This window comes from Microcaecilia unicolor, chromosome 2 (assembly GCF_901765095.1).
Source record: "Microcaecilia unicolor chromosome 2, aMicUni1.1, whole genome shotgun sequence".
NCBI lineage: Eukaryota > Metazoa > Chordata > Amphibia > Gymnophiona > Siphonopidae > Microcaecilia > Microcaecilia unicolor.
In genome coordinates this window covers 60,740,138-60,762,812 of record NC_044032.1, presented here as the reverse complement: position 1 = coordinate 60,762,812, position 22,675 = coordinate 60,740,138, and the positions used below count along the sequence as shown (strand labels likewise).

At 42.2% G+C, this 22,675-nt stretch overlaps 1 protein-coding gene across 3 annotated transcripts in view; it reads right to left on the bottom strand.

Moving 5' to 3' along the window:
- Nucleotides 1–22,675, bottom strand: part of WDR7 (WD repeat domain 7) — a 754,216-nt gene that overhangs the window by 154,399 nt on the left and 577,142 nt on the right. For all 3 annotated transcript variants that reach the window (XM_030192974.1, XM_030192976.1, XM_030192975.1), the window contains one exon: nt 6,619–6,736. In XM_030192974.1, coding sequence (XP_030048834.1) covers nt 6,619–6,736 — 118 coding nt within the window. The remainder of the gene's footprint in view (nt 1–6,618; nt 6,737–22,675) is intronic.

The following is a 22,675-nucleotide window of genomic DNA, read 5'->3' as shown; positions in this document are numbered from 1 at the left end:
TGTCATCATACATACTTTTACTTGTACTTCAGGGGAAATTTATAAAAGCATTTTCAACTGCATAAAAGGGTTATATGTATGAACAATCTTTTATAAAATTACCTCTTCCATGCCCACATAAATGAAAAAACTAACAGTGCCTAAAATCAGGTTTTTGGGTTTTTTTTTCGCTACTGCCATTTGAAGCTCCTCCTCTGGAAACTAGCTCTGCATAAAAGACAAACGTTATAAGCTTAACCAACCATTATTCTGGTAGACGTTTTAACATCAAGGAGGCACAAATATCTACCCAGAGATACTTATCCTAACCAAACTAATCCTAATTTCACCCTCTTATGCTAGCATGGTTTAAAATGTGACCAATTAGATAAAGAACTTTATTTTGTAATAGGGAACATCTTTAAAAGCAAAAGATCTTATAAGATTAAGAATATAATCACTAATCACTGGAAATTACTCTTTTTACATTTCTTTTTCTCCCTAGATACTGTAATTCAATTTTAGGCTGGGGAAAAATATTCAAGACAAAACAGTACATTCTGTATTACCAGCACTGAAAACTATTCAAAAATCAACAACGTGCTGTTATAAATACAAACATTGCTCAGTGTATGCTATTATGATACAACACAGGAGTTTTGTGCACTTATGCACAAAACAATCTAATATATGTTACAGAATTACATACTATATATATATATATATAAATATGTTTTTTTATTTCATCTTTTGTTATATGTTGCCAATACAAAAGCCATATTTTAAATCAGTGGAACCATGTTGCTGCTTCAAAACAAAACAAATGGAAGCTCGTTTTGTAGAACACTATTCAGGATATAACTATTCTGTTTCTGAGCTCTTTTGTCTTTGCATAAAACATGTTCCTGTAGATTTTTAAAATAGTGATCATCAGGCATGGATTGACCACTTTTGCAGACCAAATACGTGACCCTGCAGTTTTTAGCATTAAATCTTAGCTGTCAAAATCCAAACCAATCCTCTAGCTTCACTAAGTCCTTCCTCATATTATCAACACCATCAGGGGTGTCTACTCTATTGCAGATTTTGGTATCATCCGAAAAGAGGCAAACCTTACCAGACAGCCCCTTCAGCAATATCGCTGACAAAAAAATGTTTAAAAAACTGACCCAAGAACCGAACCTTGAGGCACACCGCTGGAAAAATCCTTTTCTTCAGAATGAGCTCCATTTACCACTAACATCTGTCAATTTCCATTCAACCAGCTCCTAATTCAGTCAGTCACTTTAGGGCCTATACTGAGGGACTCAGTTTATTAGTCGTCTATGTGGAACCGTGTCAAAGGCTTTACTAAAATCTAAATACATCGCATCTAGCGTTCTCCCTCGATTAAACTCTGGTCAGGCAGTCAAAGAAATTAATCAGATGTCTGGCAAGACCGCCTCAAGTGAAATCATGTTGCTTCGGGTCCTGTAATCCATTGGATTCCAAAAACTTTACTACTGTCTGTTTAGAAGTGTTTCCACTAATTTATTTATCACAGAAGTCAGACTTACCGGCCTGTAGTTCCCAACCTCTTCCTTATTTCCGCTTTTGTGGAGAGGGACCACATTGCTCTTCTACAGTCCTCCTGACTCTAGAGAAGCATTGAAAAGGTCACAGAGCTGCAAGAACTTCCTAAGTTCCTTCAGTAACCTCGGATGTATGCCATCCGGCCCTATCACTTTGTCCACCTTTAGCTTAGTCAGCTCCTCATGAACAGAGTCCTCTGAAAATCATTCAGGGACTAATACCCCTCCATTCCTATTTCTGTTTGTCTTCTGTGGTCATGCTCCCAGCTCTTCGGGGGGGGGGGGGGGCGGAATCAGAGTAAGTGTTGAGTCTAGCTGTATTCCAAGGTTCCTGACTTGTCATTTGAGGGAGAGTTCATATTTCCCAAAAGAGATTTTGATGTCAGGTAATTGCCCACTTGTATTAGGAACCCATAGCAGCTCAGTTTTACCTGGGTTCAGGCAAAGTTTATTGTTTTTAACCCATTCTTGAATTGATGTTAGACATCTACTCAGTTTATTCAGGGCTGTGGGTATGAGAAGCTGCACACCATCCATGTAGATGTAGAACTGACTGTCCATTGACCGAATCAGCTCGGCTAGTGGCTTGAGATAGATACTGAACAAAACAGGTGATGGTATCAATCCTTGTGGTACATTACAGATTAATGCCTATGGTGGCATGAGGGGCTGCCAAACAGAATGGACTGTTGCCTCTCAGATAGGATCTAAACCAAGCAAGTACTGTTCCACTGATAACTGTTTCTGCCAGTTGTGCTAGCATGATATTGTGATCCACAGTGTCAAATGCTGCTGAGAAATCCAGCAGTACTAACGTTGAAACAAATCCCGTCTCAGCCTTTGTATCCCTACTAGATGATCTTAAAAGAAATGGAGACGGGATTTGTCTCAACGTTTCTGTTCTATAACTGGGCATGAAATATTGTTTTTGGTTGCTGTTACGGCTTGGCGGGAGTTTGTCATGTGCTTCCTACAGTTTAGCCTGTCTTCAGCTAGGTGAGATTTAAGCCATCACCTTTCCAATTTCTGTACTTCTCACTTAAGATTCCAAAGTCATCACCTTTCTAGTTTCTGTCCTTCTCGCTTAATGAATTAATTTATTTAGATTTCGCTCACACCATTTTCAGCAGTAGCTCAAGGTGAGTTACATTCAGGTACACTGGATATTTCTCTGTCCCAGGAGAGCTCACAATCTAAGTTTCTACCTGAGGCAATGGAGGGTTAAGTGACTTGCCCAAGATCACAAGGAGCAGCAGTGGAAGTTTCTACCTGAGGCAATGGAGGGTTAAGTGACTTGCCCAAGATCACAAGGAGCAGCAGTGGGATTTGAACCGGCCACCACTGGATTGCAAGACCAGTGCTCTAACCACTAGGCCACTCCTCTATTCTGGAGAAAAGGAAGGCGAGTGTTTGTGAGTGGGCATAAGACCTTTTTTAGTGGTGCCATTTTCTTTAAGGTCTTAGCTAAGTATGTATGCCAAATATCAACCTGTTCTGACATTGTAGATAGTCCAAGACCTGTAGGGAATTCTCAGCAGTCAGCTTTTTCTTGTCTTTCATCTTTTACACTCTGGAAGGTGTCATTTCTTTCAGGTGGTCACTTAGGGAAAACTTAATTAGAAAATGGTCTGTTCATGATAGGGGTGTTATTTCAATACTGCCATCCTGGTATTCTGGGATGTCAACCCCTTTGTAGAATACCAGGACTAGTATGTGACTCTTTACATGGGTTAGAAAATTGATCACCTATGTGGATCCTAGTGCTGTCATTGTGTCCAGGAAGACAGCAGTGGTGGTATCTGGGGTTTCGATGTGTAGATTGATATCTTCCATGATCACCATCCTAGGGTAATTAAGGGTCACTTGTGTAATCACATCAAGGAGTACTTGCACAGAGGATGTGTTGATACAAGATGCTCGATATACCATGAGAAGCCAGATTGGTTTCTCCTTTTCTAGCTGGATTAAAAGAGATTTGGATTCATTTAGCTGGGGAATGACGATTCTGTGCAGTTTGATTGTATCAAAGTTTGAAAAAAGTCAAAAAGCCTCTTCAAACACTGTTGATAGACTCGCTGTTATGTGCTAGCATGCAGAACAGCTAAACATATAATGCCCAGCGCAAACACATATGGTGGGTACTGATATCCAATAGGGTCCTGCCTTCTTCTCTTTCTATGCCATTTAAAACAACAACAAAAAAAGCCACAACAATACCAACAACTTGATGTTGAGAAATGGGGCATCCAATTCAATGATATGGGTCAAGGGAGTGCAAAAAAAAAAAAAAAAAAAAGGAGACACTAAAAATATACTTAAACTTTCCAAGGAGGAAAAATAGCTGAGTGAGGTAGTCACTCAGCAGAAAATATGAAATAAACTGAAAAATATTTCACCTGACTATAGACTGAGAGAAAGACATGACCACTGGGCTCTGCAGAAAAAATAAAGAATGAGAAGGCCCCAAATGACGATGCTCAAGCTGGAATGCCCACAAATGTTCAGCAGTGGACACTCAAAACCTCTTAAGCTTTGTTTATATTGCTTCAAACAGGGAGCCAACTGTTTGTACACAGAGAAAATAACTGCACGTGAGCATGATTTTACTTTTTTTTACCATTTTATATCTTGGCTAACCACAATGCACCAATCAGGTGTCCTGCTGTTAAACAAATTTCACAACTTGGCACCTATGGCAAAAGTTTTATGAAAAAAACTGTTCCTTCTGAAGCTGGAGGAAAGCACAGATATAAACAGGGAAAAATATTTATCTGTCACCCTTTCCTTCCTTGGCCACCTTTTGGGACCCTTTTATTAAGTTGTGCTGAAAATTGGCCTAAGCTATGACTAGTGTGTGGGTTTCCTCATGCACTCAGGCCACTTTTAGTGTGGCTGTAAATGACCACATAATTTTCCATTCACACAGGAGCTGTTACTGACACCTATTTACTAGGTGATAAGGGCTCCTGCGGTAACTGGTTGGCACACAGCAATGTAGCTGCACTAAACGATTAGCGCTGCCTACTCTCTGCCCCCCCAGACATGCCACATGGTAGTGCATTTTCCTTCATGGTAAGCACCCAATAATGCTTACTGCAGCTTAGCAAAAGGGCCCCTTTGTGGGAGAAGAACATGCATACCATTTTGTGCATATGTACGTGCATTAATTTTGGGCTGGGGCATTTTAGCCACCTGATTGTATTTATAATGAAAAGGGCCTTAGAAAAAAAAGGGGGTAAGCTCTGCTAAATGATTATCTTCATTTACTAAGTTGTGCGCTAATGCCGACACAGTCCATTCACTGTGAATGGGCTGTGTCGGCATTGCAGCACGGTTAGTAAACATGGGGGTATGTTAGTGAACAGCATTAATATGATCCCTTTGTCAAAAAAACAGCTGTGTGCATACATAGCATTTTTTTCTTACTCCTGATTCTCAAATAAAATTTAAGCGGTTTGCTTTTTCCTCCAACTACAATTTGCAGTCTTTTCTTAATCTCTTTGTAGAAAGTTACATCAAGATTCTTGAAACTTAGTCTGTATGTAGTTTTATGAGAAGGTTAAACAAACCCTAATTAACCCATATAATTAAAAATTAGTAGGCAATATCACTATACTTTCTACAGCTATTACCTGGATATTATACTACAGCAGCAACTAACTTAATTTAGTTATTTAGTTAAAATCATTATAGCTTCTAAATCCACTACAGTTCTCAGTGGGGTACAGCACACCACCAGTAATACTCGCCAGTGGCATACCTACTTAATATGGCACCTGGGGTGGAGCAGGCACACCCCTCCTCCAAGGAAGGGAGTGCGTCCGTACCCCTTTGACATCAACTTCCTGTTCCAGGGCAGGGGACTGGCAGAGCCGACAGCTGAGTTCCCGCTCTGTGCACCCCCTTGCTGCCGGAATCCGGAGCGGACCTCCCCCACCGCCCCGTCCTAGGTACACTAGATATACTCGCATAAAACCTCAATCACAATAAAAAACCATTTTAATATCATTGTTAGATGTGTGATAGTCTAGACCAGGGGTGTCCAACCTTGGTCCTCACCAGATCGATTTTTCAGGATTTCCTCCAATGAATATGCATGAGATATATTTGCATACAATGGAGGCAATGCTTGCAAATAGATGTCGTGTATATTCATTGGGGAAATCCTGAAAACCCAACTGGATTGCAGCCCTCAAGGACTGATGTTGGACAATCCTAGTCTAGACAATCATGCTGTATTATATTATTATATTTATTACATTTGTACCCCGCGCTTTCCCACTCATGGCAGGCTCAATGCGGCTTACATATTGTATACAGGTACTTATTTGTACCTGGGGCAATGGAGGGTTAAGTGACTTGCCTAGAGTCACAAGGAGCTGCCTGTGCCTGAAGTGGGAATTGAACTCAGTTCCTCAGTTCCCCAGGACCAAAGTCCACCACTCTAAACACTAGGCCACTCCTCCACTACACACAATTTATATCAGAAACATGAAGAACATTCAATTTGTTTATAATTGATATAGAAATAGAATTCATACAAATATTGAGTAATGATACAAACCATATTTAGAAAGTGAGCAAAAGATGCTTATCGTTGTGAGATGAAATAAACCGAAATGACAACAACCATTCATCCCAGGCATCTAATTATAATAATGCTTTTACTGAACTAGGATATGTAAGCTGTTAACTGATTTGTTTGCTGTAAATATGCTGCTATTAATTTAACTTTAGTAAAAAGAAGACTACAATTACCTGGCATTGCTAAGAAATAGCTTGTACACCACTCACATACGTATGAAATGAATGACTACTACTATCCAGTAGAATACAATACAGCTCTACTCAACAAATTCTTTATTAATATTAATTCTGAGGTAACTTTCTTTTTAAAAATACATGTATTTATTCTCTTTTGTTTCCCCACAGATGTCTGAGCAACAACATTTCTTCATTCCAAGTACTTCAGTGTTATCGTTTGAAACTACTGCAAATGTAACATGTGAACCTCCAAGATAATCATTGTTTTGGAAGAGCAGTTCAGAAAGCACCAAAAAGTTCCTACCTCCTTGGCAATAGTAGTTATGAAGGCGGGTGGTCTGGCTGTGGCAATGAGCGAGAGAGCATGTCGTGCAGAGCGGGCAGAATCAGCTGCTGGACTCAGAGGCAGTCCCATTGTAATGCTAAACAGGGATCAGACAGGAAAAAAGAAAACTAGTATTAAAAGTATAGAGTGAAAAGATTAGACACAGCTTATAATGTCAGTTCAAGGTCAATGGGATCACTCAAACAGTTAGAATATAATGGACTTCCAACAATGAGCAGTGATTAGGAGTCAGGGTGTTCCAGCATCAAATACAAAATCGAATAATTAACCATGAAGATTGAAAACAGTATGCATCTGTCCCAAGTGTTGAAAGTGTCTTGTTAACAAATTATGCATCACAAAGTTCACAGTAAGAGAAATAAATTATTTTCATTTCTAATCAAAAGTACGACCCTCTTGGTAAGACTACTATTCCATTCAATTTGATTTTTTAAGACAACACATCAGTCCACTGAAACCTGAACAAGAATGTTGCTGTTATACAAGGAACTAATAATAGTTTTACACAAAGTAACTCCTCAAATGACAAGGCTAAAATTTGAAGAGGATTCTCCCTAAATTAATACATGACAAAAGTTGAGTAGTTTTTCCCCAGATTGATTCAAGACCTTAAAAATGTAATAAATGAATGATATGGTAGTATCCTGAGTGCTATATAGAGGTCTAAGGTTCAGCAGTGATTTTAGGGGCCTTTATACAAAGGTGCGTTAGGCGCTAAGTGCGTGCAGCATGCACCTGAACAAGACAACTGCCTGGCAGTGGAATCATTTGATCTTCTACTAACCTATAAATGTACTCACTCTGCTGCTCCCCAGTATCTCTCCACACTCGTCCATCCCTACACCCCTTCCCGTGCACTCCGCTCCATGGATAAATCCTTATCTGTTCCCTTCTCCATTACTGCCAACTCCAGACTTCGCGCCTTTTGTCTCGCTGCACCCTACGCCTGGAATAAACTTCCTGAGCCCCTACGTCTTGCCCCATCCTTGGCCACCTTTAAATCTAGACTGAAAGCCCACCTCTTTAACATTGCTTTTGACTCGTAACCACTTGTAACCACTCGCCTCCACCTACCCTCCTCTTTCCTTCCCGTTCACATTAATTGATTTGATTTGCTTACTTTATTTATTTTTTGTCTATTAGATTGTAAGCTCTTTGAGCAGGGACTGTTTTTCTTCTATGTTTGTGCAGCGCTGCGTATGCTTTGTAGCGCTATAGAAATGCTAAATAGTAGTAAATAGTAGTAGTAGTATCAGCGCTGAGTCTGCTAATGCAGGATAAGTAGTTGCCATTTATATAATTCTTGATATGTTGTCAGTTTGTATAAGAAGTTTTCTTCTTGATATGAATTTTCAATTTCTTCAATAAAGTATCGATAGCAGTTTCTTGGAGGTTTTTGGTCCAGGGTGGCAAGTGATTGATGCTATACAGTAGGCTCAAGGGTTTGGAATAGCTGAGTGCTATAGGAGACCTAATAGCCTGGCCACTGATACAAATCTGATGCCCCTGGTTCCCTTTTTCCTCCTTTTTCTTTATTTCTTTTTTCTCAACACTACAAGTTCTTTGTTCCCTTTCATTTATGAATGGTAATTTTAGATTTGGCACATGCCCATAACACCTGGATTATTTATTTATTTCCTCCAACGTGCGTCGTTTCTGGCGGTAATCGGCAGTTGGCATGCACCAACTGGTCACTGTTCGTGTAGCACATGAGCCCTTACTGCTAGATCCATGGGTGGCGTTAAGGGCTCAGGCTGGTTTTGGACGTGCACCAGTTTTAGTTTTACTGAATGCCCTTTTCCCGTCTTTTGCAGATGTGGTAAAAACTGGCCCGGCGAGCACCCAATCACGCGCCTACAATACTGCAGGCCACTTTTTACCACAGCATAGTAAAAGGACCCCTTAGTTTGTGTCAATAGTATGCCAGCTAAAGCAAAAATAGTAGTTCAAAATGATTTCATAGGGAGACAGATAATGCCAGCAGCGTAACTGGTTTCGTGAAGGGGCATAATCGAACGGCGCTGGCCATCTATTTGGCCAGCGCTGCAAAGAGCAGTCCCGAACCGTATTATTGAAAAAGATGGCCGGCCATCTTTTGTTTCGATAATAAGGTTGGGGCCGGCTAAATGTCAGAGATCGCCGGGTTTGAGATGGCCGGCATCGGTTTTCGCCAATAATGGAAACTGAGGCTGGTGATCTCAAACCCGGCCAAATCCAAGGCATTTGGTCATGGGAGGGGCCAGCATTTGTAGTGCACTGGTCCCTCTCACATGCCAGGGCACCCTAGAGGGCACTGCAGTGGACTAAATTGCTCCCAGATGCATACCTCCCTTACCTTGGGTGCTGAGCCCCCTAAATCTCCCCAAATCCCACTCCCCACAATTGTACACCATTACCATAGCCCTTAGGGGTGAAGGAGGGCACCTACATGTGGGTACAGTGGGTTTTGGGGGGGTTTTGGAGGGCTTAACATTTACCACCACAAGTGTAACAGGTAGGGGGGTGTGGGTCCACCTGCCCAAGTGCACTGCACCCACTAAATATTGCTCCAAGGACCTGCATACTGCTGTCAGGGAGCTGGGTATGACATTTGAGGTTGGCATAGAGGCTGGCAAATAAATATTAAAAAAAAATTTTTGGGGGTGGGAGTGGGTTGGTGACCACTGGGAGAGTAAGGGGAGATCATCCCCGATTCCCGCTGGTGGTCATTTGGTCAGTTGGGGCACCTTTTTGAAGCTTGGTCCTGAAAAAAAAAGGACCAAGTGAAGCCGGCGAAATGCTCATCAAGGCCGGCTTTCTTTTTTCCATTATCAGGCGAAGCCGGCCATCTCAAAGCACGCCCCCGTCCTGCCTTCGCTACCCTACCGAAACGCCCCCTTGAAGTTTGGCCGGCTCCGCGACGGAAAGCAGTCGGCGCCGGCCAAAATTGGCTTTTGATTATACCGATTTGGCCGGCTTTAGGAGATCGCCGGCCACCTCTCGATTTGTGTTCGAAGATGGCCGGTGATCTCCTTCGAAAATAAGCTGGATACTATTACATACAGCTAAGGTGATAATTTTAGAAAAAGTTTCAGCATCTAAAGCCTTTTATAAAACTTCATGGTGGTAGACGCATATAATAGTACATATGCCAATCAGGGGCGTAGCCACGGGTGGGCCTGGACAGGCCCAGGCCCACCCATTTTCCCTCCAGGCCCACCCATCCTTCGCACGCTGTCGCTGCCCTTTTGTCCCGCGGAGGCAGCGTTCAGCGTTTCCTTCCTGCCCTGTATTTCCCCAAGCTCCGCTGCATCGTCCCTGCAAGTGGAATCCTTCTTCTTTTCGGCCGTCACGCTGCGCTGCCGTTCACACAGGCAGCTTCGCTCCTCCCCTGCCGCGTCCATTCTGGCCCTCTCTGATGCACTTCCTGTTAGGGCCGGATGAACGCGATGCAGCGGAGCTTGGGGAAAAGACAGGGCGGGAAGGAAACGCTGAACGCTGCCTCCGCGGGACAAAAGGGTAGTGGGAAGGTTGTGGATGGGCGGGCTGGAGGGAAAATGGCTGAGCTGCTGGGACATGGGAGGGAGAAGAGGAAGGGAGAGAGCTACTGGGACATGGGAGGGAGAGGAGGAAGGGACTTGAGGGAAGGGAGAGAGCTACTGGGACATGGGAGGGAGAGGAGGAAGGGACTTGAGGGAAGGGAGAGAGCTACTGGGACATGGGAGGGAGAGGAGGAAGGGAGAGAGCTGCTGGACATGGGATGGAGAGGAGGAGGGGATTGGATGGGAGAGAGCTACTGGACATGGGAGGGAGAGGAAGAAGGGACTGGAGGGAAGGGAGAAAGCTGCTGGACATGGGATGGATGGAGAGGAGGAAGGGATTGGATGGGAGAGAGCTACTGGACATGGGAGGGAGAGGAAGAAGGGACTGGAGGGAAGGGAGAAGGGACTGACGGGAAGGGAGAGCTGCTGGGACATGGGAGGGAGAGGAAGAAGGGACTGGAGGGAAGGGAGAGAGCTGCTGGGACATGGGAGGGAGAGGAAGAAGGGACTGGAGGGAAGGGAGAGAGCTTGCTGGGACATGGGAGGGAGAGGAAGAAGGGACTGGAGGAAGGGAGAGAGTGTCTGGGACATGGGAGGGAGAGGAAGAAGGGACTGGAGGGAAGGGAGAGAGTGTCTGGGACATGGGAGGGAGAGGAAGAAGGGACTGGAGGGAAGGGAGAGAGTGTCTGGGACATGGGAGGGAGAGGAAGAAGGGACTGACGGGAAGGGAGAGCTGCTGGACATGGGAGGGAGAGGAGAAAGGGGCTGGAGAGCTGCTGGACAAGGAAGGAAGAGGAAGAAAGGACTAGAGGGAAGAGAGCTGCTGGACATGGGAGGATAGGAAGAGAAAGAGGGGAGATGGATGATAGGATGCAGAGAGAAAGGGGAGAAACTAGAAGGATGTGGAGAGAGGGTGGAGACTGAACAGAAAAGGGTAGAGAGATAGACACTGGATAGAAGGAGAGGGGAGATAGAGACACTAGGAAGGATCAGGAGAGAGGGTAGATGAGTGGAAGGATAAGGAGAGAAAGAGGGAAGACACTGGATGGAAGGGTAGGGAGAAAAAGGAGCTGCTGGATGGAAAGAGGGAGAGGACAGAGTAGGGAAAGACTGGAGAATAAGAGGAAGGGGCATGTGGAGTACAATGGTGAGGAAAAGATGAAAAGCCATAGGTGATGAACGGACAGGAAAACCCTGGCAAGAGAAAGACGAAGGAAAGCAGAATCTAGAGACTGGGAGCAACACAATGAGAAAAAGTAAATGGCCATACAACAAAGGTAAAGAAAATAATTTTATTTTTAATTTAGGATAAAGTAATATGGTCCCTGTGTTAATAAAGTTTCAGAGACCAATACTTCCTTCCTTAGGTCAGGAGAGGATATCGTAACAGCATTATACTGACCCGAGGCAGGAGGTTTTGGCCTCTGAAAGCTCACCGAAAAGTGTGACTAAATTTTGCTGGGGGAGGGGGGTAGAGAGAAAATTTTGTGCCCACCCACTTTGGGTTCAGGCCCACCCAAAATTGGCAGTCTGGCTACGCCACTGATGCCAATAAACTACCCAACATGACCATGTTTCATGTGGCAGCAAGTTATGAAGTAAAATTGGACCTTTAATGTATTTTCTAATGTTTGGCATTTATAAGACCTGTGCCCCTGATGCAGCGTTATTACCTCTTGAAACATGGTCACGTTGGGTAGCTGCTCAGGCAGTTTAAAGTGAAGAAGTGGGATGCTGTCTGGGTAGTAGTGTATGTTGGATTTGGAAGACATTTGCAGTTCACTGAAGACTGTATCAAGTAAAACAAGGTAAGTGTTTGACTTGTTAACTTTTGATTATACTACTTATGGACATTATCCCCTATATTCTATACATGGTGCCCAAAATTGCGCGCCAAGTTGCACCTACATCTTCAGTAATGTGCCATTAACTAGTAATTGGGTGTTAACAACCAATTATTGCAGTTAATTGGCTCCAATCAGGATTTGCGCATGTATCTTGCTAAGTACTATTCTATAAGAATTCACACACAAATATTTTAGTGCGCACCTCAAAGAGAGACGTGGCCATAAGAGGGGCATGTGTGGGTCAGAGACATTCAATAAAGATGTGCAAAGTTTTACACAATGTAGGGGATCCACACTTACACGCCAAGATTTACACCTGGTTTCACTTAGTGTAAATCCTCATGCCCAAAGTTGAGCACAGACCCTAGCACTACACGCTATTCTTTAAAGGGCACCCAGCTCAAAGCGCCCTTTACAGAATACTGTACAGGGCTGATATTTTTCAGCACCGAATTCTGAGTGCCATTTTCTGAATCTAGTCTTATATGGACATTTATGAGTATTTGTGATAGTTAAAAAATAATTTTTTATACCAAACTATGTAGAAAAAATTGGACTGATGATTAGACAGAAGAAGCAATAATGCTGAAATAAGTTTTTGCTCCACATATGATGGTCCTTAAAAAATGTTTCCAAATAATTTAGAATAGAGAATTTGATAGTGCATTATAAAATAGGCTTAAAACAGGCATCTTTTAGGGCTTTTCACCTTTGTCCTATAATAAAATCAGGCTCTAAAAGGCTACACCCGATCTGCCAGTAGTAGAAGCTTAGCCACTTTCAGGATCATGCACCTTACACAAGCCAGTTTTTATTTTTTTAAAATTCATTGGGTCTCTACCATCCTGCATAGATAAACCTACAAATTCCCATAATTAACCCAATTTCCAGACCCTACCCCCATGCATTATAACTTTAGCTATTGCCCAAACATCTGACCTTTTGAGTCACTGTTGACAATGCTAGACAGTATCTGGCCATCATATCCTCCTAGTACCAACCCAGTTTGCAGTCTGTAGTACTAAACTAGCTAACACAAATCAAAGGGGATTGGCTAAGCTGTGCATCCTTTTTTTCCTGTCCTTATTACCTCTCTGCTTCCCTAAGCTCCTAAAGAAATGAAGGGACAGGCAGTCTTCAATACTGCAACTTTCCAACCCTGCTCTTACCGATATCATAGACTATGACAACAGATAACAATTAGGAAAGGCATTTTCGATATGATGTCTAAATCTGATTTTGGACGTTTTGTAAAAATTGTCCAAAAATTCAGTGCCAAATATGGTCATTTTCAAACCAGAAAAATATCTATCTTTTTGATTAAAAAATCACTCTATTTTTGACATTTTTGTGCTCAATGTGTCCTTCTTTTAGGCCATTTTCAAACAAAAAATGTCCACAGGGAAAAACATACAAAAACAAGCCACTGGGATGTCTGGTGGCCTGCAGTCCTACTAGACTGGCCACACAGACATCACAGCAGAACAGTGGGACAGCATAGAGGGTACTGCAGTGAACTTCAAATAAAAGGTCCCAGGTACACATCACATCATATTCCCTTACATTGTATGGCGAGTCCTCCAAGAATAGCAAAAAATGTACTGTACCTAACTGTACACCATTACAATAGCCCTTATGCTTGCAGGTGCCACCCAAATGTGATTTCAGTAGACATTTTGTGGATTTTGGGCACTCACACTTTCCACCACAAGTGTACTAGTTAGAGTGTGATATGGACCTGGGTCCCTTTCTCTACAGTGAACTACACCAACCACTGCTTGCTGCTCTAATAAGACTGGCCATTAATCTGAAGCTGTCACAGAGGCTGGTATGTACTGTCACTTTCACTTCTTAAAGGGGTGGGGGTGGGGGGGTCAGTGAACACTGGGGGATTAAGGGGGCATGCGCCTTTATCCCTCCAGTAATCAGTTTGGGCATCTTTTTGGCACTTAGTTGTTACTGAAACGGGTCTAGCAAAAAGCATCTTATTTTTTGCCCTGGACATTTTTACAGAAAAATGTCCAAATCGTAAGCCCAACCTAGTCCCACCCAAACATGACGCCAACAAGCCTTCTTAAGATTTTGACGAACAGCATAGAAAAACGTCTTAAAAATTAGTTTCAAAAATAGTGATTTGGATGTTTTTACAAAAAAAAAAAAAAAAAACCAACCTGATGCTTCATGCCCTTTTTTGGACTTTTTCTGTTTTGAAAATGAGCCCCCAGGTCACTTTAAGTCTCTAGGCTGTGGATAATATGCTCACCAATAATACTGCATCTTTAATGACCCTGATTTACCAGGAAGAGAGCAGCATGCTTATTCACTCAGATTATACATGTAAAATATCTGAATGTCTATCATATCTACTCATTTTTCTTTTCCTCTGGAAAACCCATATTTAGGTCATTGTCTCATATCACATTGCTTTTGGTGCAGCATGTTCTGGCATCTTTCACTGTTCTTTTGGAAGTATGACCTTCATAAATGGGCACAATATTCTAAGTGAGGTCTCATCAACAACCTATACAGAAGCTTTATTAACTACTTTTTCTGCTAATTATTTTTCTCCATATACACACCAGCATCCTTCTATCTCTGACAGTTGCTTTTAGGACTGTACTGAAAATTCATATTGTAATCGGCCGAATAGTGATTTAAATTCAAATACAAATAATTCAGTGCTCTACTGTGCTAAATCCTACTGAAATAAACATGTGATCTCTGATTTCACATTGCTTCTTTTATTATTTGTTAAGTTAAAGCTCAATGCCCATTATTCATATTCACTATTTGGTCGAATATTTTTCATTATTCGTATTCGTATAAATAGTACAATATGCTAATTGGTACAACTCTAGTTGCTTTATCACACTGTTTTGCCACCTTGAGATCATCAGACAAAATGACGCAAAGGCTTCTCTTGTGATTCATAAGCATCAGTTTTGTAACCCCACTGTGTACTGCTCCATCAAATTTTTGTACCCAAAATGCATGACTATGAACATTTTCTGCATTAAAATCTTAACGTCTGAGCACTTGACCACTTTTTAAGCTCTGGCAAATAATTTCTCCATTTGGGGTGTCCATTCTACTGCAGACTTTAGTGTTCATGCAAAAAGGCAAAGTTTTCCTTCTAACCTTTCTGTTCATAAAGACAATGAACAGAAAGAGGCTCAGGCCAGATCCCCAAAGCACTGCACTTTCCTTAGAGTGAATTCCATCCACTATTACCTTCTGTGGTCCATCAGACAACCCATTTCAAATTCAGGCTGCACAGTTTATTTATCAGCATCCTTTCTAAGACAGAATCAAAAGCTTTTCTGAAATCTAAATTAATCGACATCCAACACATACCCCTTGATCTAATTCTCTAGTCACTCAATCAAAGAAATGTATCAGACATATTTAACAATGTTCATACTTACCCTAGAGGAGGCTATCTCACATAAGAGGGGCTGCAAGCTTTTCCTGCCCTTACTACTACTAGTTACAGCCCGAGAATGTGGATTACCCTTATTGATCCTCTGAGAATGCACTCTGGCTTGATTTGTTCTTAGGAACCCATTCATCCTCGACTCCCTCTATCTAATTCAGGGGTGGGCAATGTTGGTTTTGAGGGCTACAACACAGTCAGGATTTAAGATTTCCTCAATGATTATGCATGAGATCTATTTGCATATTCATTGGGGAAATCCTGAAAACCTGACTGGATTGTGGCCCTCGAGGACCAAGATTGCCCACCCTGATCTATATTAACCCTGGAGTTCCCACTCTACCTTGCCCTTGGATATGCCTCACTTCAGAGCTCCTGAGTACTATACTTCTGATGATCTTCAGTATCCAACCCCTTACCTACCTTATACATACAACCTGCCCCGAATTAGCCAGTTTGTGGACTGCTCTTCTGCCTGCCCTGTTGATGGTGTTCTTGTTCTGAAGCCTACCCTGTTGAGACAGACCACAGGGATCTTGCCCAACACATTTTCTGCCCTCTTCCCTCTGGTGACTGGGATCTACTTGCACTATGAGGAACACTTCAGGCTCATGCTCCAAATCCTGGCAGCCTCTGAGTACTAGAAGACTCAACTTAAAGGAAAAGGAGATTGTTATTAGTAAAACCACATGCCTAGGCTGAGGGTCCTTGGTGTTTACTGTATCATTTGACCCGGCTGTGACAAAGTAGCTCACCCCCTGATAAAACCAAGTTGTCTTGGCTACAACTCACTGGATTCAAGACACTTCACTATCATTTCCAACAGTAGTATCTCCATTCATTTTTCTTACCATGCTTTCAACCTCCTTTCTGTTACTCCTACTGTATAGGATAACAACCACTTTTCCCTAGTTTGCAGGACCACTTCTATCTTCAAATACCTATTGAAAGATCATTTACTAGACCTTCTAGAACTTCTCAAAGCTTCTTTAAATATCCTGGGATACTGTATATCCATCTGACCCTAAGCTTTGTCCAGTTGTGCTGTCTTCATACAAAACCTCTCTTCCATATATGGTGTGCCCAAGTCAAGAATAAAAAGTCCTTCTCCAATGAATAATTAACAAAAGTATGTATCATTTTCACTTTTTCCTCATAATCTTCCACAACAACCTTTTTTCCTCTTAGCCTTACAACCTCATTCTGCACTGTACCTTTCACTGACATAAATAGCTTGCCATCTTGCTTTATCATCTTAGATATTTTCTTCAACTTTTGCATTTGTTGCCCTGGCTAGTTTTCCTGCTTCTTCAAACTAGGAGATATTATTATGTCAAAGTTGAGATAAAACTAATATGCTATTGTAGCAGCAGCCTTAGAAGTGTGCACTCTATGCTAAAAGGGCCTTGTATAGAGGAACTCATGACTTCCTTTCAGCAAGGAATCCAGGGAGGAGTGGCTGTAGTATCCTCTTAGGTACTACACAGCAAAAGATGCTTCATCTGATATGGCCTACTCAGTTAATTCAGCAAAGGATAGCTGTTCACTCACACACTGTCTAGGGCTCGACTCAGCAACTAGCTGAACAAGGAAGAAGGAGAACACAGTTCAAGGATTTTGTAAGAAAAGAAACCATAAATTGAGAGGCTAATAGTGTAGAGGGAAGAGGTAACTGTATGTCCATCAGTTGGTAAAAAAAAAAAAAAGAGACGAACAGATTCATGCTGAGAGGGACTTGTTAACCAGGTACATCCCTGCTTTATACCAGAGAGGACTCAGACTGTGGTGAATGGAACCAGTATTCCAGGTGTATCCCTAACCTCCCAGCCAAGGAGATTGAATTGAGAATATTGCTATTTATGGGGGTCTTTACTAAGGCGTGTTGGCATTTTTATCGTAAGCTAAAACAGGCGTGTGCTAAACGCTGAGACGCCAATGTATTCCTATGGGCGTCTCTAGTATTTAACGTGCACCTATTTTTAGCGTGTGCTAAAAACGCCAGCGTGCCTTAGTAAATGACCCCCTATTTTTCTTACTTGCATGTTTGAGGAGAGCAAGTAAAACCCTAATCCATATCTCAACATAGGGGATTCACCCCTTATAAATTAGAGGGACCACAGAGTTTTGGTGCTTAGTTATCAGGATCACTATTATTTTATTTATTTATTTGTTGCATTTGTACTCCACATTTTCCCACCTATTTGCAGGCTCAATATGGCTTACATAGTTCCATCAAAAGCGTTTGCCCAGTCGGTGGATAACAAATACAAAGTTGTATAGTGATCGTATGAGGTATAAGTGGAGGGTCGGAATGGATGAAGATTGCGTGATGTCCTGTTCGATCATAGTTATGGTCTGTTGGTAGGTGAAGAGGGTTACGTGGGGTCGTTGGGGGTAGGCTTTTTTGAAGAGGTAGGTTTTTAGTGATTTCCTGAAGTTCAAGTGGTCATGTGTTTTCACAGCTTTTGAAAGCCCATTCCATAGTGTGCGCTTACAGTGGTGGAAATAAGTATTGATCCCTTGCTGATTTGTAAGTTGCCCACTGACAAAGACATGAGCAGCCCATAATTGAAGGGTAGGTTATTGGTAACAGTGAGAGATAGCACATCACAAATTAAATCCGGAAAATCACATTGTGGAAAGTATATGAATTTATTTGCATTCTGCAGAGGGAAATAAGTATTTAATCCCTCTGGCAAACAAGACCTAATACTTGGTGGCAAAACCCTTGTTGGCAAGCACAGCGGTCAGACGTCTTCTGTAGTTGATGATGAGGTTTGCACACATGTCAGGAGGAATTTTGGTCCACTCCTCTTTGCAGATCATCTCTAAATCATTAAGAGTTCTGGGCTGTCGCTTGGCAACTCGCAGCTTCAGCTCCCTCCATAAGTTTTCAATGGGATTAAGGTCTGGTGACTGGCTAGGCCACTCCATGACCCTAATGTGCTTCTTCCTGAGCCACTCCTTTGTTGCCTTGGCTGTATGTTTTGGGTCATTGTCGTGCTGGAAGACCCAGCCACGACCCATTTTTAAGGCCCTGGCGGAGGGAAGGAGGTTGTCACTCAGAATTGTACGGTACATGGCCCCATCCATTCTCCCATTGATGCGGTGAAGTAGTCCTGTGCCCTTAGCAGAGAAACACCCCCAAAACATAACATTTCCACCTCCATGCTTGACATGGGGACGGTGTTCTTTGGGTCATAGGCAGCATTTCTCTTCCTCCAAACACGGCGAGTTGAGTTCATGCCAAAGAGCTCAATTTTTGTCTCATCGACCACAGCACCTTCTCCCAATCACTCTCGGCATCATCCAGGTGTTCACTGGCAAACTTCAGACGGGCCGTCACATGTGCCTTCCGGAGCAGGGGGACCTTGCGGGCACTGCAGGATTGCAATCCGTTATGTCGTAATGTGTTACCAATGGTTTTCGTGGTGACAGTGGTCCCCAGCTGCCTTGAGATCATTGACAAGTTCCCCCCTTGTAGTTGTAGGCTGATTTCTAACCTTCCTCATGATCAAGGATACCCCACGAGGTGAGATTTTGCGTGGAGCCCCAGATCTTTGTCGATTGACAGTCATTTTGTACTTCTTCCATTTTCTTACTATGGCACCAACAGTTGTCTCCTTCTCGCCAGCGTCTTACTGATGGTTTGTAGCCCATTCCAGCCTTGTGCAGGTGTATGATCTTGTCCCTGACATCCTTAGACAGCTCCTTGCTCTTGGCCATTTTGTAGAGGTTAGAGTCTGACTGATTCACTGAGTCTGTGGACAGGTGTCTTTCATACAGGTGACCATTGCCGACAGCTGTCTGTCATGCAGGTAACGAGTTGATTTGGAGCATCTACCTGGGTCTGTAGGGGCCAGATCTCTTACTGGTTGGTGGGGATCAAATACTTATTTCCCTCTGCAGAATGCAAATAAATTCATATACTTTCCACAATGTGATTTTCCGGATTTAATTTGTGATGTGCTATCTCTCACTGTTACCAATAACCTACCCTTCAATTATGGGCTGCTCATGTCTTTGTCAGTGGGCAAACTTACAAAATCAGCAAGGGATCAAATACTTATTTCCACCACTGTATGTAGGAGAAGCCAGCTGCGTAAGTTGTTTTGTAATTCAGTCCTTTGCAATTCGGGTAGTGTAGGTTTAGGTAGGATGTTGACGATCTTACTTTGTCTCTTATTGGTAAGTCTATAAGGTCTGTCATGTATCCTGGGACTACGCAGTACATGATTTTGTGGACTAAAGTGCAGATTTTGAAGATGATCCATTCTTTGATTGGGAGCCAATGCAACTTTTCTCAGAGGGGTTTGGCACTTTCAAAGCGTGTTTTGCTGAATATCAGCCTGGCTGCTGTATTTTGGGCGGTCTGGAGTTTTTTTTTTAATGAGTTGTTCTTTGCAGCCCGCTAGATTCCGTTGCAATAATCTGCATGGCTTAGGACCATTGATTGTATTAGGCATCGAAAAGTTGCTCTTGGGAAGAAAGGTTTTAATCGTTTGAGCTTCCACATTGAATAGAACATTTTCTTTGTTACAGAGTTTACTTGGTTCTTGAGTATTTTCAAACTGTCCGAGGTAGAGAGGGTATGTCCTGGAGTATTTTTTGTGGGTTTGTATTTGTTATATGGAGAGGAGAGGATGAGGCAATGTGTTTTTTCGGTGTTCAGTTTCAGTTGGAATGAGTTTGCCCAGGAGCCCATGATGTTCAGACTATCCTTGATTTTGTTGGTTATTTCTGTCAGATCATGTCTGAAGGGGATGTATATTGTAACATCATCTGCGTAAATGCATGGGTTAAGGCCTCGGTTGGATAAGGACTGTGCCAGTGGAATCATCATCATGTTGAAGAGTATTGATGATAATGGTGATCCTTGAGGTACTCCGCAGACTGCTTTCCATGGTGGTGATATGTTTGACTTTGATTTTACTTGATAAGTTCTGGTGGTTAGAAAGCCTTTGATCCAGTTATGTATGTTTCCTTCAATCCTGAAGTGGTCTATTAGGCTGGAGGGTCTCTAATAGGTACCTCAACTATCTAAAGGAATGTTAGAACAGCATTGTAGGTGATGGACCAGCAAGACAGGAGAATCCCAAAGGAAGAGCATTACAGATTATGTCAAGACAATGACTACGAGATTCCAATTCCCTTTAATTATATTGCTTTTGCATATCTTTAGAGAACTGTAAATAGTTATGGTGGATCATCTAAATATTTTAGTTAAACATGCCTATTGGTGTCCTTCTGTATATTTTTCCCTTTTGTCTTTTAATTTTCTCTAGTTTAGACCTTCATATCTGTCTTCCCCAATCTACCAGGACCTTTACTGTTTTCTCCCTATTTACAGCAAGCTATCTTTATAAATATATTTTCTGTAGGGGGCCAGCCTTATAAATATCTTTTGTACTGGGCCTCCAGGGTGACCTTCACCTCCTACAGAGAGGCCGACTGCACTAGTTATTATGAATTTTGTTCTAGGTAGGATCAATACAGCACTTCAATCTGACTTAATGATAAGCAAACCTAAAATGCTCTAGTACAGGGGTTCACGACCCAGTCTGGTTTTTATTTATTTAGTTAGTTAGTTTTCACTTTAACATGAGAGATTTACATACAACAGAGGCAGTGCATGCAAAGTTCTCTCTGCATATTTACAGAACAAGCAGGGTGTAATCAAATCAACCTTTTCCAACCATTTTAGTCACAAATACTAGCTGGAGATTTCTTTCTACAATCCAGTCTTTCAAAAGCTGATGTTTATGAAAACGCAATATAACAAAAAACATAATGAACGCTATTGACAAAAATGGTATGGGGCTTTCACCAGAAGATGTATGAGAAGAGACTGGAAGGCCTGAATATGTATACGCTAGAAGAAAGGAGGGATAGAGGAGATATGATACAGACATGGTATTAAATAGAAACAAATCTTTTCCAGAGAGGGGAAATGGTAATAGAAGACATGAATTGTGTTTGCTGGATGGTAGACTTAGGAGTAAAGTCAAGACATTCTTTTTCACAAAGAGGGTGGTCGATGCCTGGAATGCCAAACCCCTCCCCCCTTCTCAAAGGAAGTAGTAAAGACCAAAATGGTGATGGATTTAAAAAAGGCGTGGGATGATCACAGAGGATCCTTAAAAAACAACACTTAAACAACTACATATGTGTTGATGTGTTGAGATGGCAACTCTGGCTGTAAAGAACTAAGGCCTGTGCAAGTCAAACTTCTACAGTCTATGTCCCTTATATGGAAAGATAATGTAGGATTGGTTGGAGAGGGCTTCAACAGCAACTCCAGTAATTGGAATGTGGAATGTGAGGGCAGTGCCGGAAGCACCTCTATGGTGTCTGTCCTGTATATCACAAATAGAGAGGGTATAACAGCATACATAGAAAGTATACAAACAAAAAAAGCAACACTGGGCCTTTAAGACTGGGACAATTGAAATTCTTTGTTGATGACCAGTAATTGGAATGTGGAATGTGAGGGCAGTGCCGGAAGCACATCTATGGTGTCTGTCCTGTATATGACAAGACAGAATGGGATAGACTGGAGTGGGTTTCGACGGCTACTCTAGTAGCTGGAATGTAAGGATAGTGCTGGGTGGACTTCTACAGTCTATGTCCCAGAAATAGCAAAGAAAGACTAGGATCATGTATTTTATACCACATGTTGGTTTAATCATGAATTGATAATGAGTGTGACTGTTGGGCGGACTGGATGGATGGGCAGCAGGTCTTTATCTGCTGTCATCTACTGTGTTACAATGTTTCTATGAGAGACCATCTAACCGGGATTTAGATAAACTCATCAAAACCCATGTTTACAATTAATCAAAATCAATGAATCTAGTAGGAACCTATGGAATCGAGAAATATGCCATATAATGGCCAACATGGCAAATAAAAGTGAGCATACAATCATAAAGAAAATGAAAATCTAAAATGCTGTAAAGATTGTGGCTGCAATTATTAACACTCCAAGAAGCACACTAAGCATCAAACTGGCTAGCACTGTCTTCTTGGGTCTTTTAACACTGATTCAAGGGAATGATGCCATGAAGGGTAGAGCCTCAATCTGGCTCTCATACGTGAGCTGAAACAATACACACACCCTGCAAGCACACTACTGCTAGTGTAAGCTGAATCAAGAGTAAGAGTCTGCATAGTCCACAAAAATAACAGCTTGCTTGATCCCAAGCAAATTCCCC